The 19,494-nt window shown below is 40.8% G+C and overlaps 1 protein-coding gene across 1 annotated transcript in view; it reads left to right on the top strand.

Annotated features, from left to right (window-relative positions):
- The window catches only part of ptprt (protein tyrosine phosphatase receptor type T), a 464,808-nt gene that overhangs the window by 428,830 nt on the left and 16,484 nt on the right, over nt 1-19,494 (top strand). The window contains exons 26-29 of the mRNA XM_036571590.1: nt 3,631-3,766; nt 9,280-9,429; nt 11,548-11,721; nt 15,713-15,844. Of these exons, the coding sequence (XP_036427483.1) occupies nt 3,631-3,766; nt 9,280-9,429; nt 11,548-11,721; nt 15,713-15,844 (592 nt within the window). The remainder of the gene's footprint in view (nt 1-3,630; nt 3,767-9,279; nt 9,430-11,547; nt 11,722-15,712; nt 15,845-19,494) is intronic.

The raw sequence follows: 19,494 nt of genomic DNA, 5'->3' as shown, positions 1-19,494 counted from the left end.
TGAGAGAGAAAAACTCAAGAACGGAGGACGGAAAAAGCAGAGTGGACAAAAGAGTGTGAGAGGAAATCAAAGGAAAGAAAAGGATGAAGTGTTGAGGAGGAGGTCTGGCCAGCGTGAAGTCATGGCCATCGTTAGACTCATTTCTAATTTCCTCTAGTTCTCCTTTACCCCTGTCTCTCTCTCGCTCTCTCTCTCTCTCTCTCTCTCTCTCTCTCATTCAGCAGTCACATCATTAATCACCTGGAGTGACAGGCAATCTGTGGAGCAGCAGAGTGTGTGTGTGTGTGTGTGTGTGTGTGTGTGTGTGTGTGTGTGAGTGAGTGAATGATGGCTCTTTGGCCACACACAGATACACACACACCGGGCAGCCAAGCCGCTTGTGTTTCCTTAACATCTAACATCAGGGTCAGTGCAGATATCTGCCCCCTCGCTGTGGTCAGCCTGGGGCAGCGCCTGCGTGTGAATGAGTGAAGGAGAGTTAGAGAGCTGTGTGTGGTGGAGCTGCTAAGTGACAGTAGTTCAGCTTTTACGCCAAATATTGTGGCTTCGTTTGTAGAAGACGATGTGGGAAACGTTGCGCTTTGAAGCCGAATGCTCTTTTATTGAACAGGCAGCAGTTCAGTGCTACTGAACCACCAGAAAGCAGGCAGGTCCCGTCTATTCACTTTCACCTGACGGTGGGCACTAACACTGCAATAATCCGATCATAATCAGATTTCTGCAGTTATCTGATTATTCAAATTGTCGTGTAAACAGCACACTCTGATTTCTTAGATCAGAGTAAGGTCTAGAAATCCGATTTAGAAATCTGAGAATGAAGCTGGATTTTAGCTCTGTAGTCAGATTTCTCAGTGCTGTAAACTCTTATTCTGATTTCTTTCGGATTTCTCAGTCTGCGCATGTGTGAAAACAGACGGCGGTACCGGGAATAAGCGAGCAGAAATGAAGGATTTAAACATTCTTTATTTTCTAGATGATATTTGTTCATATTTGCGGGCAAAGTGCCGCAATGTTTTTAAAAAAGACGCGGCATGAAGTTTTACGTTACGTTTGTGTCACATCTTCTTCTGTGAGTCTATTGGCTGGTTGTAAAGCAGAAATCTGATTACTGTCTGACTCATGTAGACCCGGAGTTTCCCCATTATCTGATTACTCAAGAGCATATAAACGCCTCGATCGGATTACCAACAAAATCTGATTTTCTACAGTTATCGGATTATTAAGTGGATGTAAACACACTCACTGACACTGACTGCCCAGCACAGACTAGGACAGACTACACCTGCACATCATTACACTAACAACAACTTATTTACAACAAAAGTCTCTCCTATGGCGAGTGCGGCATCTCCCGTGAGCCTGTGTGCATGGCCACGCCCCCTCCTTTGCTTTTATGGTGAGCCAGTAGTGGGATGCTACAATATCATATAACATACTTAAAGATATTTTCTCGATACATATCACGATACTTTGACACAGTAGTGCATTAGTGGTCCTGTGTTTAAAACAGCAATCTCAATGATTTTCATTTAACACACTGTACTGCACTAAAACCAATTAAACAAGACTAATTCTGTGCTCTTTTTAATGAGCGGTGGTCAGCTGGTCAGTGTTCTTTAAGCATTGACGAGATACAAATATAATATTAAAAAAATTATTACTCGAATATAATAAAATTCCTCATGATAATAAAATGTCGTCATATTTTCCACTTCTTCACATTTAAAAAGAAAGGTGGTTCTTCATGTGTTCTTTAAGAAAAGCAATGGTCATATGCAGTTGAGTTCTATATAGAACCTTTGTCTGCTCAAAGAGATCTTTGCATGGTAAAGTGGTTCTTCAGATTGATGGAGAATGTATTGTACATGGTTCTATATAGAGTTTTCAAAAAAGGTTCTATACTTTCAATCCATACTACATTTGTGTTTGCATGCAGGCGAGGAGATATTTTATTACAATTCAAATTTGATGTAAATGTATTGTTGTGTTTACAGTCCTGTTTTGCAGAAAGTAAAAACATCACATTTTTGCTGTCTTTGACACATCAAAACAAACAGAACAAAGTCAGATGTGCAAACTCGAACCTGTTCATACAGAAGGCTGATTGAATGTAAATGTAACTCATTAGTATCTCGTTATGATTATCATTGCATTACGGTGTAGCAAGGCTGATGGGATCTCAGCACAATGCTAGCCAGCACAGGCATCCGTTAGCTAATGTAACAGAATCAGCAGTTAGTGTTCTCCTCCAAGCGTGTTGAGGTTTGTGACTGGTATTAGCAGCAGTTTGAAGAGATGTAATAAAGCTTCAGTTGTCATGGAGGAAGCTTGTGCCGGCCTTCAACCTCTCAGCTTGGCAGCATGGCGTGATAGAGGGAGATGGAGCTAACAGATGGAATTAGCCACGGCTAACTCGCAGAGTGGTGATACAGCAAAATATAACATCAAGAAATTTTCCCGGTACACAATTTGCATCACAATATTAATTTTTTTTTAGGTTTGATAAGCTGAGGCAGACAAAAAGCCCCAGTGGTGCCACAAAAAATGCTGGAACTAACATTACAATCTTGTTTTTAATGAAACGTGAAGTTGTTCAATGTTTTATAATAATACTAAATAAATAAATATATTATAATACTAATCCTGCCGTGAAAATGTAAATAAAATGATAAAAGAGGAACAAAATTATTATCAATTATTAATCATATTACCCACTTCTTCACACTTAATAAAAAAAGGTTCTTCAAGAGTTCTTTAGTCAAGGGTAGAGATCTGTTTAGAACCATGAGTTCTGTACAGAATCATCTGCATGCTTAAATGGTTGTTTACATGGTGAAATCGCTCTTCAGATTGATGGAGAATGTGTTGTACACTTTTAAAAACGATGCTTCAAGGGTTCTTTAGTAGAGAAAATGGTTCTACATAGAACCATATACACCCAAAGAACCCTTTGCCTGGTTGCATCATGAAAGGGTTCTTCAGATTGATGGAAAATGTGCGTGAATGTGCTATAGTTCTACACAGAATCTGTTTGAAAAGGGTTCTATATGGCACTCAAAAGGGTTCTTCTTTTGTTACAAGCTTGACATCTTAACATTAGACAAACCCTTTTGGGTGCTATACAGAACCATTTTCAAAGAGGTTCTATATGGAACCATCTACAGCACATGCTCAATCAATCTGAAGAACAATTGCATGATGCAAGGAACCCGTTAATCATGCAAAAGGTTCTTAGAGTGTTCATTTTCTTTACTAAAGACCCCTTGAAGCACCATCCTTTTTAATAGTGTATATGGTTCTATAAAGCATCAAAAAGAGTTCTGCTATTGTTACTATGTCAACCTTATAACAATAGCAGAACCCTTTTTGGTGCTACTGATGTTCAAAAAGGTTCTATACTTTCAATCCATATCAGATTTGTGCATTTATGTTTGTATGTAGATGAGGAGACTCACTCGTTTGTTATGAAACATGCGGTTGTTCTGTGTTCTTTAAGTACCAGAAAAGTATCAGAAAAGTGTATTTTGACATAACGTGATGTAATTCATCATTATAACCATAATTATCGTCTTACTGAAAAATACAGTGAGGCAAAACGACAGTAAGAACCTCTCTCCGTCTCTCCGGCAGTGCTGGGGCCGGAAGAACAGGCTGCTTCATCGCTGTGGACATCATGCTGGACATGGCGGAGAACGAAGGCGTGGTGGACATTTTCAACTGCATCAGAGAGCTGCGCTCGCAGAGGGTCAACATGGTGCAGACTGAGGTGAGGAAACGGCCTTTTGGACCATTTAGCCAGTTCCATTTCCCCTTGATTCCCCCATAGCTTTCTTCCTTGCATAGTCATCTGTTCATTAATGTCACTCGCCCACTCTCCCACTCGCTCACACAAACTTATTCTTGACTTTGTGACATCAATCCACCAGATAATTCCTTCCCTAGGTGTCATTTCTGTGCGTAATGGACGTTCTTATTCTCCTAAGCGGCTCCAGATCAGTGATACGATACCCATTCCTTCCTCTGTCGCCCTCCTCTTTTCCTCTCTTTCGAGCATTCTCTCTCTTTGTCACGCTCCCTCTTTCTCTCAATGGAGTCACGCCTACTCTAAGTGCTTCAGCCTGTGAAGATGACATTAGAGCAAGCCTTATATAAATTAAATTGAATCGAAGAAATTGAATTGCATGGCCATTATCAGGCAGCCTGCAGGTTCTACCTCACCTCCCTTCCTCACACGCCGCACCTGGCCCAGAATACGAAGCACGGGGGAGCTGCAGCATGTGGGCACTTTCTGGACTGTGGAATTACAGATTTTGGTGCAGTACGGACACAAAAAAGAGAGCGCAGATCCGGATTTGGCATTCTCAGACAGACTGCATGTAGAAGGAGCTTCCAAAAGATCGCCCTCTAGTGGAAAAGGAAAGAGCCTCTGTGTCACCCAGTGGTTATCTGTAAAGTAGACATGTGAAAGTTCTGATTCATAATTAACTATGAAGGTACACTCTTAAAAAGGTGCTTCAAGGGTTCTTTAGTAAAGAAAATGATTCTTTGCATTATGAAAGGGTCCTTCAGACTGATGGAGAATGGTCTAGAATCTAAAAAACGCTTTCGTGATGCAAAGAACCGTTTAATCGTGCAAAGGGTTCTATGAGTGTTCATGATTCTATATAGAGCCATTTTCTTTACTAAAGAACCCTTGAAGAACCATCTTTTTAAGAGTTGGTATGATCAACAATAATGAAGAATGTGGATAAAAATTTGTAGGCCAAAACTGTGTAGACTCCAGTGTTTCTTCTGAAATGAAGGGTGATAATGGGGCCTTTGTTGCAGTAACAGTCTCTACTCTTCTGGAAAGGCTTCTAGATGTTGGAACATTGCTGTGAGGATTTGATTGAGCATTAATGAGGTCAGGTACTGATGTTGGATGGTCAGTTCTGGATCACAACTCATCCCAAAGTCCATGGCTGTGTTTGAAATACCCTACTGCATACTGCGCGCATACTGATTCAGCCCAAAAGTAGTGAGCAGTATGCAGTATCTTTCTCCAGTACGCCAAAGATACCCAGATCGTGTACTGTCCAGCAAAATTTTCCAGTGCATTATCTCCAATCTCCATTATATACTGCATCCAAAACCTAACCATTGACTTAACCACTTGGATATTTTTAATAGCACTGGATTCAGCTTTTTCTTCTATATCATCATCATCATCATAATCATCATCATCACTTTTGTTTATTTGGTGCCTTTCCCATACTCAAGGATGCTTTACAATCAGAATGTATCAAAACACATAATCAACAATACATAACACAGAACACACACACACACACACACACACACACACACACACACACACACACACTGCACAGTTCCCACAGCTAGGAGGGGGGATTTCACTGACCACAGTATAGAGTCACTTTGCTAGCCTGGAAAGAGTCTTTAGCCGCAGGGAAAATCTCACTCCGCAACTACGGTGTGTCACACGGGCGGCCGGCCCGGGAATCTTTGAAGTCTGAAAATGTCCTTAGCCACAAAGCGGTAGCATTTACCTGCAGCCGAACACCACCAGTCCAGGCTGCATCATAGCCCAGTTGTAGCATCATCCAAACGGCCAGACCAATAAGCCTCTGAGCCACAGTTGGAAAATCTCTCCGGGCCACTATCTCAGTGGATATGATGGCAAACTCCTCAGCCAGCAGGGAAACATCAAAACACACACACAAACAACAGATAACAAAAAAAAACATGTAAAGTGACAGCGATATTGCACCAGTGTACTTACAGCTGAGCACATGCACACATTAAAACATTAAAAACAGCAAAATAAAAGAAATTTGACCACCAACTGCTGCACTCAGTGCCACACTGAAGCTACATCAGCTGTCTCTGCTGGTCCTGATGACGGTTTGATTACTTTGTCTATTTAAAAGTTAAATTTCTGCTCAGTGGATAAAACAGTAACTCAGCCGAACGATACACTCAGATTCGGCTTTCTTTAGGTTCCCATGTGGAGTCACACTGCTTAATATTCAGTCAGACGAGCCCATATTACCAACTACGAGTGTAATGAAGACAAAATGACTCGCAAACGAAGGAACACAGGTTTGGAAACCACACAGGCTTATCGCACTGACCAATCCAAAGCCAGCATTTTTTAAAGTATGTTTGTAGCTTTAAAGGTGGGTGAAAAACAATGTCCTGCCCTCTGTCATGGTATGAGGTCTCTTTTAAAAGTCACACAGGCACATCTCTCAACCAAATATAAACGTACATGCTGAAAAGCAGCTAGCAACAGTTGCTAAGCAGTGATGGAGTGTTAAGGAACATGGGCCGGGTCTTGAGATGGTTCTGATTGGCTCAGTCCCTGACGTTGGCAGGCTTAGTCGCGCCCCTGTCCTGCAGTGTCATATACTCGATGCTGTACTGTATACTACTGATAAAGGGCAAACTGGCCCCCCTTGGCTTCAGCACCCACCTGTGTACCTGGCTGCTGGACTTTCTATCAAATAGACCTCAGTCTGTGCGGGTGGGCAACAACGTCTCCAGTGTCATGTCTTTGAGCACCTGCGTCCTGAGCCCCCTGCTGTTCACCCTGATGACCCACGACTGCTGTGCCAGGTCCACTACCAACCACATCGTGAAGTTGGCAGACGAGACAACAGTAGTGGGCCTAATCCAGGATGACAACGACCTACAGAGAGGAGGTGAACCATCTGGTTGACTGGTGCGAAACCAACAACCTGGTCCTGAAATGTCGAGAAAACCAAAGAGATCATCGTCGACTTAAGGAGGAGCCAACCCAACCACACACCACTCCTCACCAAGGACACAGCAGTGGAGATAGTCAGCAAAGCCAAGATCCTGGGGGTACAGATAATGGACACTTTGACCTGGTCCACTCACACTGAAGCTCTGGTCAAAAGAGCCCAGCAGCGTGGATGAAAAGAGCACCTTTATCCCTTAGAATTAAACAGTCGCTGAATTCACCAAGTGTTGTTGGGATACATCTGGACACATTATGTCCATCTGAATGTCAGTAAAGGCATGTTGATTGAATAATACTAGCACTGCCCTCTCCTGTCGTCTAATCGGACGTCTCAGGTATGTGGCGTATCTAGGCCAGTCAGTTTAAAAGAGATGAAAATAAACTGAACTCTGTAATAGGTTGCCGGGGGCGACTCATGTCCGCTCATAGCCCTCGATTCAAAGATAATCCACAGCACAAAACAACACAAAGCAATTAATCTTTTAAAAGGTTTTTCTGCAGCCTGCTTTCTCTGAGAGTGCTCACCGCAGGTAATGGAGTAATGGACAAGAGAGGTCAGCTCTGCGCTGCTTCGGTTAGGGCAGGATCAAAGGCCCACAATTAACATTCAGACCCTTAAGCCGCGGGCATTGTTGAGTTGAAACGCAGATAATTCCTGCTCTTACTCGTCGCTCGGCTTTCTGGAGTGGACCCTTGATCTCGTTTTTAGGGCCGCTGTTGTAGCAGTGCGGCCCACTGACTTTGCCTTTAGGATACTGTGTGCGGAACGTAAACAGACGGCCTTAAACAGGAGCAGGAATTATGACCTCAGCTAGTATAATTTACAGGTTGAACTGTGGGCTTAATACGGTGTATTTAACATGCGCGTTTATGGAACACAGTCATATTTCATTTATGACCGCCCATAACTTTTTACTGCGGCCTCTCTGAGCCTGAAGAAGCGCTCGTGAGGACGTTTATGAATTATGCATGCTGTCTGGTCTGAGGATTGTAATGAGGTAACCTTTTAACATCAGTGAGGTGTCGTGTTAGCAGCCTTAGCTCAACCAGATTTAACCATGAAATAAATTCACAGCCAGTGAAATGACGCTGAAGGCACGGTATGAATTTTGATGCTGTATTCTTTGTTTTTACAGTGCATGCTATAAAAGCGTATAAAGGTTTAACAAATCTTAACCCTTTACAGCATAAATTATGGAAAAAAGGTGTTTTTATGATGTTTTCTTATTAAACGTGGCATAATTAAAACAGCTCACAACAACGGAACTGAAATATGGAATGCAAGCAGTGGGAGTGCACCGATAGACTGCTAGAGGACAAAGCGAGTCTTAACATCCAGGCATTAACATGCATGCATATAACAGCTGCATATGCATAAATGTTTTAAAAAATACTGAAGAGCATAAAAATAATGAGTAAAACACAAATTAAAAAGTTGAATTGTGAAAAACGGCAATAGCAGTGTTCAGTGACAGAATATTCCTTTACTCCCATTCTATGCTTTGCAGATTGCAGCTCTAGGTTGGATGCTGTTGCCATATGGCAACAATAGCACTCTATGGCCCAAAGTATGTGGACACCCCTCCTAATATGGTTAGGTGTTTCAGCCAAACATGGCACTTTTGTATGATGCCACAAGTCTGCCATGCTAGATCTGCTCTGGTCAACTGTAAGTGCTATTATTGTGCAAGAGAAGCGTCTAGAAGCAACAACACCTCAGCCATTAAGTGGCAGACCACGCAAACTCACAGAGCTCACTCATCTTATGTTGCATCACTCACTATAAGAGTTCCAGACTGCCTGTTGAAGCAACATCAGCACAAGAACTGAGCAGCGAATCTTCTTGAAATGGGTTTCCATGGCTGAGCAGCTGCACACAAGCCTAAGATCACTATGTGCAATGCCAAACGTCAGCTGGAGTGGTGTAAAGCGCCACCACTGGACTCTGGAGCAGTGGAAATGTGTTCTCTGGAGTGACGAATCAGCTTCTCTGTCAGTCTGATGATGAATCTGGGTTTGGTGGATGTCAGGAGAACGTTACCTACCGGAATGCAGAGCCAACAGTAGAGTTTGGTGGAGGAGGGATAATGAGCTGGGCTGTTTTTCAGGGTTTGGGCCCCTCAGTTCCAGTGAAGGGTGATGTTGATGCTGCAGCACAAAGACAATTTACACAGTTATCTGCTTCCAGCTTTGTGTCAGCAGTTTGGGGAAGAGCCTTTCCTGTTCCAGCATGACTGAGCCCCTGTGCACAAAGCAGCTCCATAAAGACATTAATGGCCAGTTTGGTGTGTGGACACAGTAGCATATTGACCATACACCATTCCAGATGAGTGTTTCTATAGAGGTTTGACTGTATATAGACAAAAATACTTTGTTTTGGGTCAAAATAATGCACATTATTGACTCACCAGTGCACTTTCAATATGATATAGAGCAAAGAATATCACAGTCACAATATTTAGTGATATAACCGCAGTCTGATCTGTGTATTCCTGCATGTCTGTCTTTTCTAGGAGCAGTATGTGTTTGTGCACGATGCCATCCTGGAAGCGTGTTTGTGCGGCAACACAGCCATCCCTGTGTGTGAGTTCAGGGCCATCTACTACAACATCAGCAGACTGGACCCTCAGACCAACTCCAGCCAGATCAAAGATGAGTTTCAGGTAAAAGTCTTCTTCAAATGAATCAATCAATTAATCAATCAACGTTTATTTAAATTAGGAGCACATTAGGGGAGACCTTCATTTACAATGTAGCAGAGCCAATGGAGAAATCAGGGACTGAAAAAACTTGATTGTAACAACATACCAAATGCTAAAAATAGATAATAGTAATCATAATAGTTCATTTAATAGTAAAAATTAATCAAATCAGAATAAATCATTCAAATTGCAGAATCAAAAATATTTTAATAAATGGCAAATCAAATAGGGATAAGATAATAAAAGATATAGTTAATAAAATCAATCAAAGAACAGAAAATGTAATACAATAACTCAATAACTGCAGTAAATAAGTGAAAAATGATAGTAAAATAAATAAAAAGATTGATAAATGTAAAACAATAAACTACAGCATACCAAAATCATATATAAAAAGTTAGCTAAAATCAATCAAAACAATTAGTTGTAATTGATTTCAATTAAAATAGTCATAAATAGTCATACACTCCCTGGACTTATACGGCACCATCTAGGGTTTGGTTTTCTCACCCAAAATGCCCTTAATTGAGCTCACACGTTTATTAACAACGAAGATGTGCAACAGAAATGCAGTAGAAAACACACAAACATACAAATGACATAGAAACAAGCAGAGATTTGAGATCATTCTGTCGTGAAATCAAGCGCAGCCTACCTGCACCTCCCTTACATATCATTTACATTAAGCATGCAAGTTTCGGTAGGAAGCCAATAAAATGACAGCATTTAGCAACTCATGAGCCAATGGCCTAGTAGGCGGAGTTTGAGCTGAAGCAGTGAGTGCACGGCTCCCCCTACTGACCAAACTTGACATTCTTAAAATTATGACCTCTGGAAAGAATAACACGTAATAGTTTAACAGTTTGTTTACACCAATGTGCATGTAAAATAATTACATTTTTATACTGGATTGTGCTCAAATTATTATTATTATTATAGTAAATGATTTTCATGTATTGGTAATATAGATGATATTGGTAATAGTTTTGGTTATTTAACCACAAATCAAGCATTTGTTTCAGGTTATAAGACTATTACACTCATATTTACACACATTCCTACTCAGTAGTTTGTTCAGATACGGCAACAATGTTGGCATTTGTGTAGCTCCACTGGGATTGGGAAACACTGAAATAAACCAGCCTTAGCATGTGAGTGATAGACAATCATGGTAGCTTTTAGTCAACGCTCCTAAACTCCCCGTGTCTTTTATTTAATCTCCTCTGAGACGCCTCGGAGAGCAGAAAGGGTGAGATTCACGAATACACCATAATAGCGAGGCTGTAAAAACCATCTTTTTCGGGCAAAACCACCTTCTCCAAATTATTCATCAAAGTTTCTGCAGAGCGTTATGTAAGTCTCGCTCATATTTCAGAGGCGGTTTTGCTTTGGATGTGCCGTTACTTCAATCAAACCGCTGGGAATCCGCCGTGTTTCGAGGATCTCTGGCTCGGTCAATGGCGCATGATGAAGGCTCTGGGCAGATTGAGATGAAGTGGGTGTCTACAAGCGCCATGAGTGAGATATCAGTCAGGAGGGCTTTTTAACGAGCCATTGGCAAGCTGCTAGGACCCCATAAAACCCTTCAGCAGAGCTATTTCTCCTCACGCCACCTTTCCGCTTTGTGTTCTCTGGGAGACAGGTGGCGGCCCCCGGTGTCTGAAGCGGGAGAAGCGCTCAGATCTGTCAGGTGTCTTGTATAAAATGATGGATATCTACTTGTCCTTGTTCACCCCAAGCTCCCTCACTCATTCTCTTGTCTTCTCTCCTCTCTCTCTCCTGCGTTCTGTCGCTCTCTCCGCCTCTCTCTCTCCCTCAGTCTGCCTCATACATAAGTAATAGGCAACCTTCAGTTCAGTAAAACATCTGTGCCGGCTCAGGTTTTGGGCTGTAGAGCGAAAAAAGGGGGTGTGTTTGTTACACGGTTCCGAATAAACGAGCTTGAAATGTTTGGAGATTTTTATTTTCTCCCCCATTGTGAGCGCGGCGGCGGATATAAACAAGTTGGGAAGGTGCTTTGTGAGTCAGCACGTATGAAATTGTCATTCACACATACGTCTCTCTATCTCTCTCTCTCAGACGCTGAACATCGTGACTCCGCGCGTTCGGCCTGAAGACTGCAGCGTGGGCCTCCTCCCCCGTAACCACGATAAAAACAGGAGCATGGACGTCCTGGCGGTCGACCGCTGCCTGCCTTTCCTCATCTCTGTGGACGGCGAGTCCAGCAATTACATCAACGCTGCACTGATGGATGTGAGTTCAAGACCTTTTTCAGTTTTCCTGCCAGTCTCAGAGAAAACAATGCAACAGCAAAATGGAAATGTGAAGACTGGAATGGTTCCAGCAGTCTTCGACCCAATCCCATTTCTTATTTTTATCCCTACCCTTTGTTTTTGAGTGTCACCTTGTCTCTTGGAACTGAGTTACAGGGTAGTGGCTGAGATCTTTCCTCTGAAATGGGACCCTCAAATAAAAAGAGCATCACTTCATTAACAGCTACCAGCGCTGCTCTGTAGGCGACCCTGCCAGTCTGCAGTGACAGCAGAGGAGGGTAAAGTTCAGCTCCTCACTGCTGGGCTTTAGTTACATTTAGGGCATCATATGCCTTCAAAGAGGGGGGCAATTATTTATTATCACCCACCCCTAATTCTTCAGTGATATGAAGCTGAAGTCAGATATTCACCAGATTCTTGTTCGAATTTTCCCGTTCCACCTTAAATGGTGCAGCAGTTACATTCTGGCACTTCAGGCATCAGAACTGCTGGACTATTAGCAATTTTTTTATGCTTGTTATGAAGAAAAGTACCGTAACACATTGAAACAACATTTAACTAAGATAAAACAATGGTTATTGTGATTGTTTAACGAACAAAATTCTCACATTTGTGGGTTTCTTTGGTCTCTTGTGCAGCCATCTTGCCAGTTTTTCTTTTTTTCTCATATCACTCTGTTTGGATTGTGCCTGTTTCTTTTATTTAATCTCCTCTGAGACGCCTCGGAGAGCAGAAAGGGTGAGATTCACGAATACACCATAATAGCGAGGCTATAAAAAAACTCCTTTTGGGCAAAACCACCTTCTCCAAATTATTCATCAAAGTTTCTGTGGAGCGTTATGTAAGTTGTCCATATTTCAGAGGCAGTTTTGCTTTGGATGTGCCGTTATTTCCGTCTAACCGCTGGGAATCCGCCGGAGAGAAGGATCATAATACGCTGAAATGACATTGAACTAAGATAATACAATGATTATCGTAATTTTTAAAAGGAGAAAATTCTCACATTTGTGGGTTTCTTTGGTCTCTTGTTCAGCCATCGTGCCAGATTTTCTTTTTTTCTCTAACACTCCATTTGGAGTCTCTGAAAAACCTCTGTTTGGAGGGTCATGTAGCGCTAACACTTCACCCCACCCCTCTATCTCAACAAGAATCGGGACCCCCTACCCCTAGACGTGAACACTCAGAACAGAGGGGTAGGGCCAGGTGGTAGGGGCGTGGGGTGAAATGGGATTGGGCCTTAGAATGACATCACTGTGACCTGAGCATGGGTTACTTTCATTACACTGCAGCCACTTTGCTTACTACATCACACACTGGGTGGGACCAGGATAATTAGCCCACCAGCAGGCTGTGGTCACATTTCACACTAGTTTAATCTCTGAGGTAAGGCTAAACACTGTGGATGATGGTTAGTTCACTTGCTTGTTGAAAAGTATTAGCCTGGCCAGCTAACAAGTGAACAAATACAGAGACATTATAAAGGAGGAGACGGATCGCTGGTTGAAGATTTGAAGGGGAAGACGGGAAAAGTCTGAGAGACGCACCTGTAGCAGCTGGAACAACATCAAACAAATACATTTTTCATTTTCCATAATTTGAGTCAAACACCACACAATACTTGATGATGTCTGCCAGGTTTTAGAAGTGTTTAATATATGTTTTTAAAACAAAACACATTCTTTACTGTCCCTTACGTTTAAGGCATTCTATTTAGAACCATAAGATACATATAAAACCATTTCATGCTTAAATGTTGCTTTGCATGGTTTGATTCAGGTAGGTACTACACATGTATAAATGGTTCTTCAAGGGTTTTTAGTAAAGGCAATTTCATATGGTTCTATATAGGACCAAAAAGGGTTCTGCTATTGTTACAAGCTTGACATTGAAACAACAGCAGAACCTTTTTGGGTGCTACATTTTCAAAAACACATCACATTCTCCATCAATCTAAGAACAATTTCACTATGCAAAGAATCCTTTTGAGCATGCAAATGGTTTTTTATATATATATATATATATATATATATATATATGCCCATTTCAACTTTGCTGAAATAATCAAGGCCTTCCCTGAAAAAGACGTCGTCTGGATGGCAGCATATGTTGCCAAAACATGTATATATCATTCAGCATTAATGGTGCCTTCACAGATGAGCACGTCACCCATGCCGTGTGCACTAATGCCCCCTATACCATCATGAATACTGGCTTTTGAACTGTGCACTGATAACAAGCTGAGTGGTCTTTAGCCCGAAGGACACAGTGTCCATGATTTCCAAAAAGAATTTAAAATGTTGATTCATCGGACCACAGGACACTTTTCCACTTCCCCTCAGTCCATTTTAAATGAGCTCCGGACCAGAGAAGGTGGCAGCATTTCTGGATCCTGTTCATGTACAGTTTCTTATTTGCGTTTAAGAGTTTTAATTAGCATTTGTGAATACATTGACACACTGTTTTCACAGACAGTGGTTTTCAGAAGTGTTTCTGAGCCCATGCAGTGATGTCCACTACAGAACAGCTCTTGTTCTAGCCGGAGGTTTGAATGTAAGAAAGGAGATGTTAAAACATCACCTAGAACGCTGACGTCCTGCCCTCCGTCCCTCCACTGAGGCGAGCTGACTCTCACACTGCGCTGTGTCCAGTTTGCAGTGAATGTGACTGTAGATCTGCGTAACAATACCGACTGTACGACTGATTACACAGCAGTTCTGTCATGAAAGAGAACCGGCCTAGCTGTGAGAACAGATAACATCTCTACACTCTCCACTCACTGATCACAGCCTTACTGATGAGTTAGCGAGGAGTAAAACGGCTGCTGTTAAACATCTACACAAAAACAGGGAGCACACAAACAGGCTAGAGGACGACTGAAGGAGAGAAACGAGAAGAGATAATAATAAATAACTAAAGCAGCTGTTTTTAAACCTCTTCAAATGTCATATGTCTGTCTGTCTGTCTGTCTCTGTCTGTCTTGCTTGCTCTCTGTCTATATCATTTACAGGTGTACATATAACACAGGTGTGTTTACTGCCTTTTTAGACTGATTTTCATGCAGTTAGTTGCATGCAACATGATTTCTGTGCAACCTTACATAAAGCAGTTCATCTATCTATCTATCTATCTATCTATCTATCTATCTATCTATCTATCTATCTATCTATCTGTCAGTCTGTCTGTCTGTCTGTCTGTCTGTCAGGTCATGTTTTTTTTCCAATATGTTAAACTCAGCAAATAAATAGAAATTGGGCATTAAATTAGCTGAAAACGCCATATTTTAGTGTGTCTCTGTAGAGGACGCGTTGACTTATTTTCACTTAGAAAATCAACAAAGCATGTCAGTTGAGCAGGGGTCCCCAAACTTATCTGTTTGGATCTGGATCTAAATAATCTTCACTCTGTGTAAATTTGGCGGAGAGAAAATGAATAATCTGCGTAGATCACAATAAGAGAAGAATAAATGCTGTACAAGCAGCTGCTTAGACAGCTGTTAGCATTCGCTGCCTGGTTACACCGACTGGTTACAGAAACATTAGCTTTAAGAAACTTGTTTGTTTGTTTGTTTTTTGTTATGGCTCAGAAAACTGACAAAAAGAAGAAATACCAGTCGGTCAGGAAGGTCCTCTTTCCAGCCATTCAGTAAACCATCCTCTGGTTCATTTCCTCGTCCACTGATACACCAACACAATAACGTGAAATGATGTTAGTCGTTTTGATTCACTGTTTCACAGAACTCGTTTCATGAAGTTGAGACAGTTGAATCTGTTGCGGCTGAGTTTCAAACGAGTTGCAGAACACTTTACATTTTGCAGCTGAAGTGAAATTTGGACGTTTTAAGCAAAATGCAAGTTTTAAGCAAATAAAGTTGCATGAGAGTTTCACTGTTTCACTGAAGCCAGCCTTAAAAGTTGCAAGACTGCTATTATTTCATATTTATTTATTTTTTTTATTATTATTTATTTTTCCAGAGTCATAAACAGCCAGCGGCATTCATTGTGACGCAACACCCGCTGCCCAACACAGTGGCTGACTTTTGGAGGCTCGTGTTCGACTACAACTGCTCCTCCATCGTGATGCTAAATGAAATGGATGCTGCACAGGTGTGTGTGTGACCTTTGACCTTTGATCCTGCATCTCTGTACTCACTGTCTATCATTCCTACCACACTGCCAGTGCTGTTTTTTCATCATTTGTTGTTATCCATGCAAGGTTTTTGGAAAAAGTTGGGTTAAAATGGTAAAAAGGACCCATATTCTGCATATTTTGGTCCATTTGTGATGTTTGTGTGGTTTTATGTACCTAAAATAGTCATCATTCATTTTTACATAACAATTTTCCAGCCTCTCTTTATCCCTTAGAATCAAACAGGCTGTATTTTGTCAATGCACTTTTACTGTGGGACTGATATAAGTAAATGGGCTCTGTTCTGATTGGACGTGCCTCATTCAAAAAGCCATAGCATGAGTGGGAGGAGCTAAACTGCTGTAGCCAGGTAGATGCATTGCTTTGTGTGACATCACAAAAACAATTAAAAATGGGCTGCTTTCACAGCTTAGCTTCTACAGAGATTATAGAAACTGTGTAAATGAGTGCACTGCAAAAAATAGTATCTTGTCAAGTGAAATGATCTTAAATCTAGTCGATGTATCTAACATTTCTAATTTTGAGATGGTTGTGCACTTATTGACAGATGATCTAGCTTATTTCTAGACACTTTTTACTTGTTTTAGTTTAGTTGCTGGTTTCAAGCTCATTTCTTACAACAAGCACAATTATCTGCCAGTATAGTGAAATAATATCACTTAATAAAATTACTTAAAACAAGTAAAAATCACTAAAAATAAGTTAAATAATCTCAACAACAGTCTCAACTGGAGAAATATTAGATTTATTGACTAGATTTAAGATCATGTTACTTGACAGGACACCGTTTTTTGCAGTGTGTACCAAGTAGAAGAGCTTTTGAACACATAGCGTATAAAGCGTCACCGTTTAGTTGAAAAGTTCGGTGACTGTGTGAGCGCTGAGATAAGATCCCGCCCTGAAAATGTAAATAAAATGATGAAAGAGGAGCAAAATTCAAAGGAAAGTCTTGAACGAGTCCTGATATACAGGAGTTTTTAAAGTAGTGGACTAAATTACTGATGTTATTGAGTCCGTCTGCCCGAAACTGCCCTCCAGTACAGCATATGAGTATCCATCAATACTGAATTACATTAGCGTCCGCTGATTGAAATGCGTCTGCTCTGAATGCGGTACGCTGAAGCGGAGCTCCGAGGGGTTTCTCAGGGTAACTTTTCACCAGGAGAATCAGTTATTCACTTTCAGCGCATGACCTTCGCTTGTTTTTTTGATTAAGCTGCGAGCGAGCCTGGCCTTTCTTAGATCATTTCAGCGAGATCTATGCCGATTAGGTCCATTTCTCCAGACCTGTTCTTTCATAATTGATGAGTTCCTTGACTTCTTTCTCACATCTCCCACTGATGCATTTTCCCTTTGGTATGTTGTACAACCGTATGACCCGAGCAAAGACGAGGTTTAATTTCTGTGAGATATGCATTCAGAAGGCGGTGTCAAAGGCGATGAAAATGACAAAATGAAAGGAATATCATTGCTTCAGATTTCAGGAAGTGATTCCAACTTTTTATTGATACTAGTCCAGTGTGTGAACATCACAGAGTCATCCAGCTCAACTCTGAATGAAGCATTTCAAACATGAGCCTAAGAGCTTATAATCACGTTAAATATTTAAAAACTAAGATTGTTTTAATATTTAGACCGTAGGACATCAAATGAGAACTCTGTGGATTTGCTAACAATCTGCATTTTGGTCTGGACCATTATTGCTTTGCATTTGAGGATGTTTATGACTCTGTTTCTAATGAGATGGAATAAAAAATCAGTACAGTGAAATATTGTGATAACGCATCAATACATAGAGACCCTAGTAGCAATGTTTATTATTTAATTATTAATGTTTTTAACATGTATTAAGTGCATTGTTATAATACCATAGAGTACCAAATCACTTTTCCGTCTTTATCCACAAGATGGTGCTGTTTCTGTCTGATTAGACCAAGGTTTCTCTAGTGCGGATGGCTGGACAGCGCAGTGGATAATACACTTGCATACGTGCATATAAAAGATTTAATCCCCCGTTTAGGCAGGAATCAGAAATATAATTATAGTATATTAATACAGACTGATTCAGACAGGATTAAATTTACATGGACTCCTGAAGTAATTTCTGGTGATGCACTGAAAAGAAAATTCTTGGCTGAAAACTAATATCAAATACTGACAAAAGCTGACCATAAAGAAAAATATGAAATGCACAAAATACATAAGATAAACTTACTGAAATTATTACAGTATTTGGGCAACAGTATGTACCCCATCCAACATCCTCAGCAACAGGGAACAGATGAGCATCCAACTCAACAAATTCAATTATTTCTTAATGAAGCAGAAGTAAAATTAAGTAATTCATATGTCCTGTTCTACCTTAAATAGTGCTGGAATGTATCTGCTGTACCATTTAAGGTGGAACAGAAAATTAAAAAAAGAAGCTTGTGATTAGAAATCTGACTTTAGCCACATTCCGTAGTGATTCTTTGCTCTGTGTCTGTGGTTTGTGAATGTTTCCATCATTTGATAAACTTAGTGTACAGATGGTGTCAGCGTCGCATCAGCTTTCCTTTCAGTTTCTGCTGTTTTTCTGAATTCTGCTCGTTCAGTCATGTTTTTGGGTGCTATCAAACCTGCAGTGGAGAGGTTCATGGGTGTTGTATCTCCTCTTGATGCTCCACATGAACAGGGATTATAAATCTCGTGTCTGATGTTCCTCACAGAAACCGTGAAATAGTTCAGTAATTAAGTCGTATAGTTAAAATTATTTGTAAAGTCTTTCTCTATTTAATCTTTATTATATTTGGTCATTTTTTTTCTTTTTTAGGCCAAAAAACCAAAAGTGCAGTTTTTGACAAATTTTGGCCATAAATTTCAATGCATCCTTGTAATTTCATCTTTTACCGCTGCAACACTTTAAATGTATTTCCGTCCAGATCGGCCGCATCAGCGTCAAGAAATCTTTAGAGCAAACTGCCTTCTGTTTTTCATCAAACTCCAGATTGTTTTCATCCTGTCCTGATACACATAACTGTGATTTTCCAGGCAGATGTTGCCTTGAGTTGTACAAAAAGGTTTTTGACCGTGGCTACTCACCATGTTTAGTCTTCTTGTTCAGATATCCATATTTAACACTTTCCAAAATTATGAATCAATAAATGCTTTGGAAGAGTGTCTCAACCATTTACTTGACCAGGGTGGTGGAACTTTGTCTCTGTCCTCTCCACACTAGGAGAGCATTAGCAGGAGGAGAAAGAAAATACCGTAAATCAGAAAAGTGAGATTCTGCATGCTGATTAAATAAATGAATATAATGGCAACTACTGGTGTAAAGCAACTTTATATTCAGATGTGCACAGTTTCATCAACTTTTAGATTTCTGGAAATAATGACCATGATCATTGTGACGCGAACATTCGGGATTGTTGAAAATACAACCCACTAGAAACTCGCTTGTCCCACGGTAACTTCATCAGTGTCCAGACGTGAAAGTTTTATCATTCAGGTCAAGACTCCTAACATTACATTCACCTGCCAGAGTAATTTGCTCTGGATAAAAGTATTTATTAAATTAGTAAAGATAAAGTCTGTTTCAACATACAGTGGTGTGAAAAAGTGTTTG

Source organism: Colossoma macropomum, unplaced genomic scaffold (genome assembly GCF_904425465.1).
Source record: "Colossoma macropomum unplaced genomic scaffold, Colossoma_macropomum, whole genome shotgun sequence".
Lineage (NCBI taxonomy): Eukaryota > Metazoa > Chordata > Actinopteri > Characiformes > Serrasalmidae > Colossoma > Colossoma macropomum.
The sequence above is the reverse complement of the archived record's forward strand: the minus strand, read 5'-3'. Positions and strand labels throughout refer to the sequence as shown.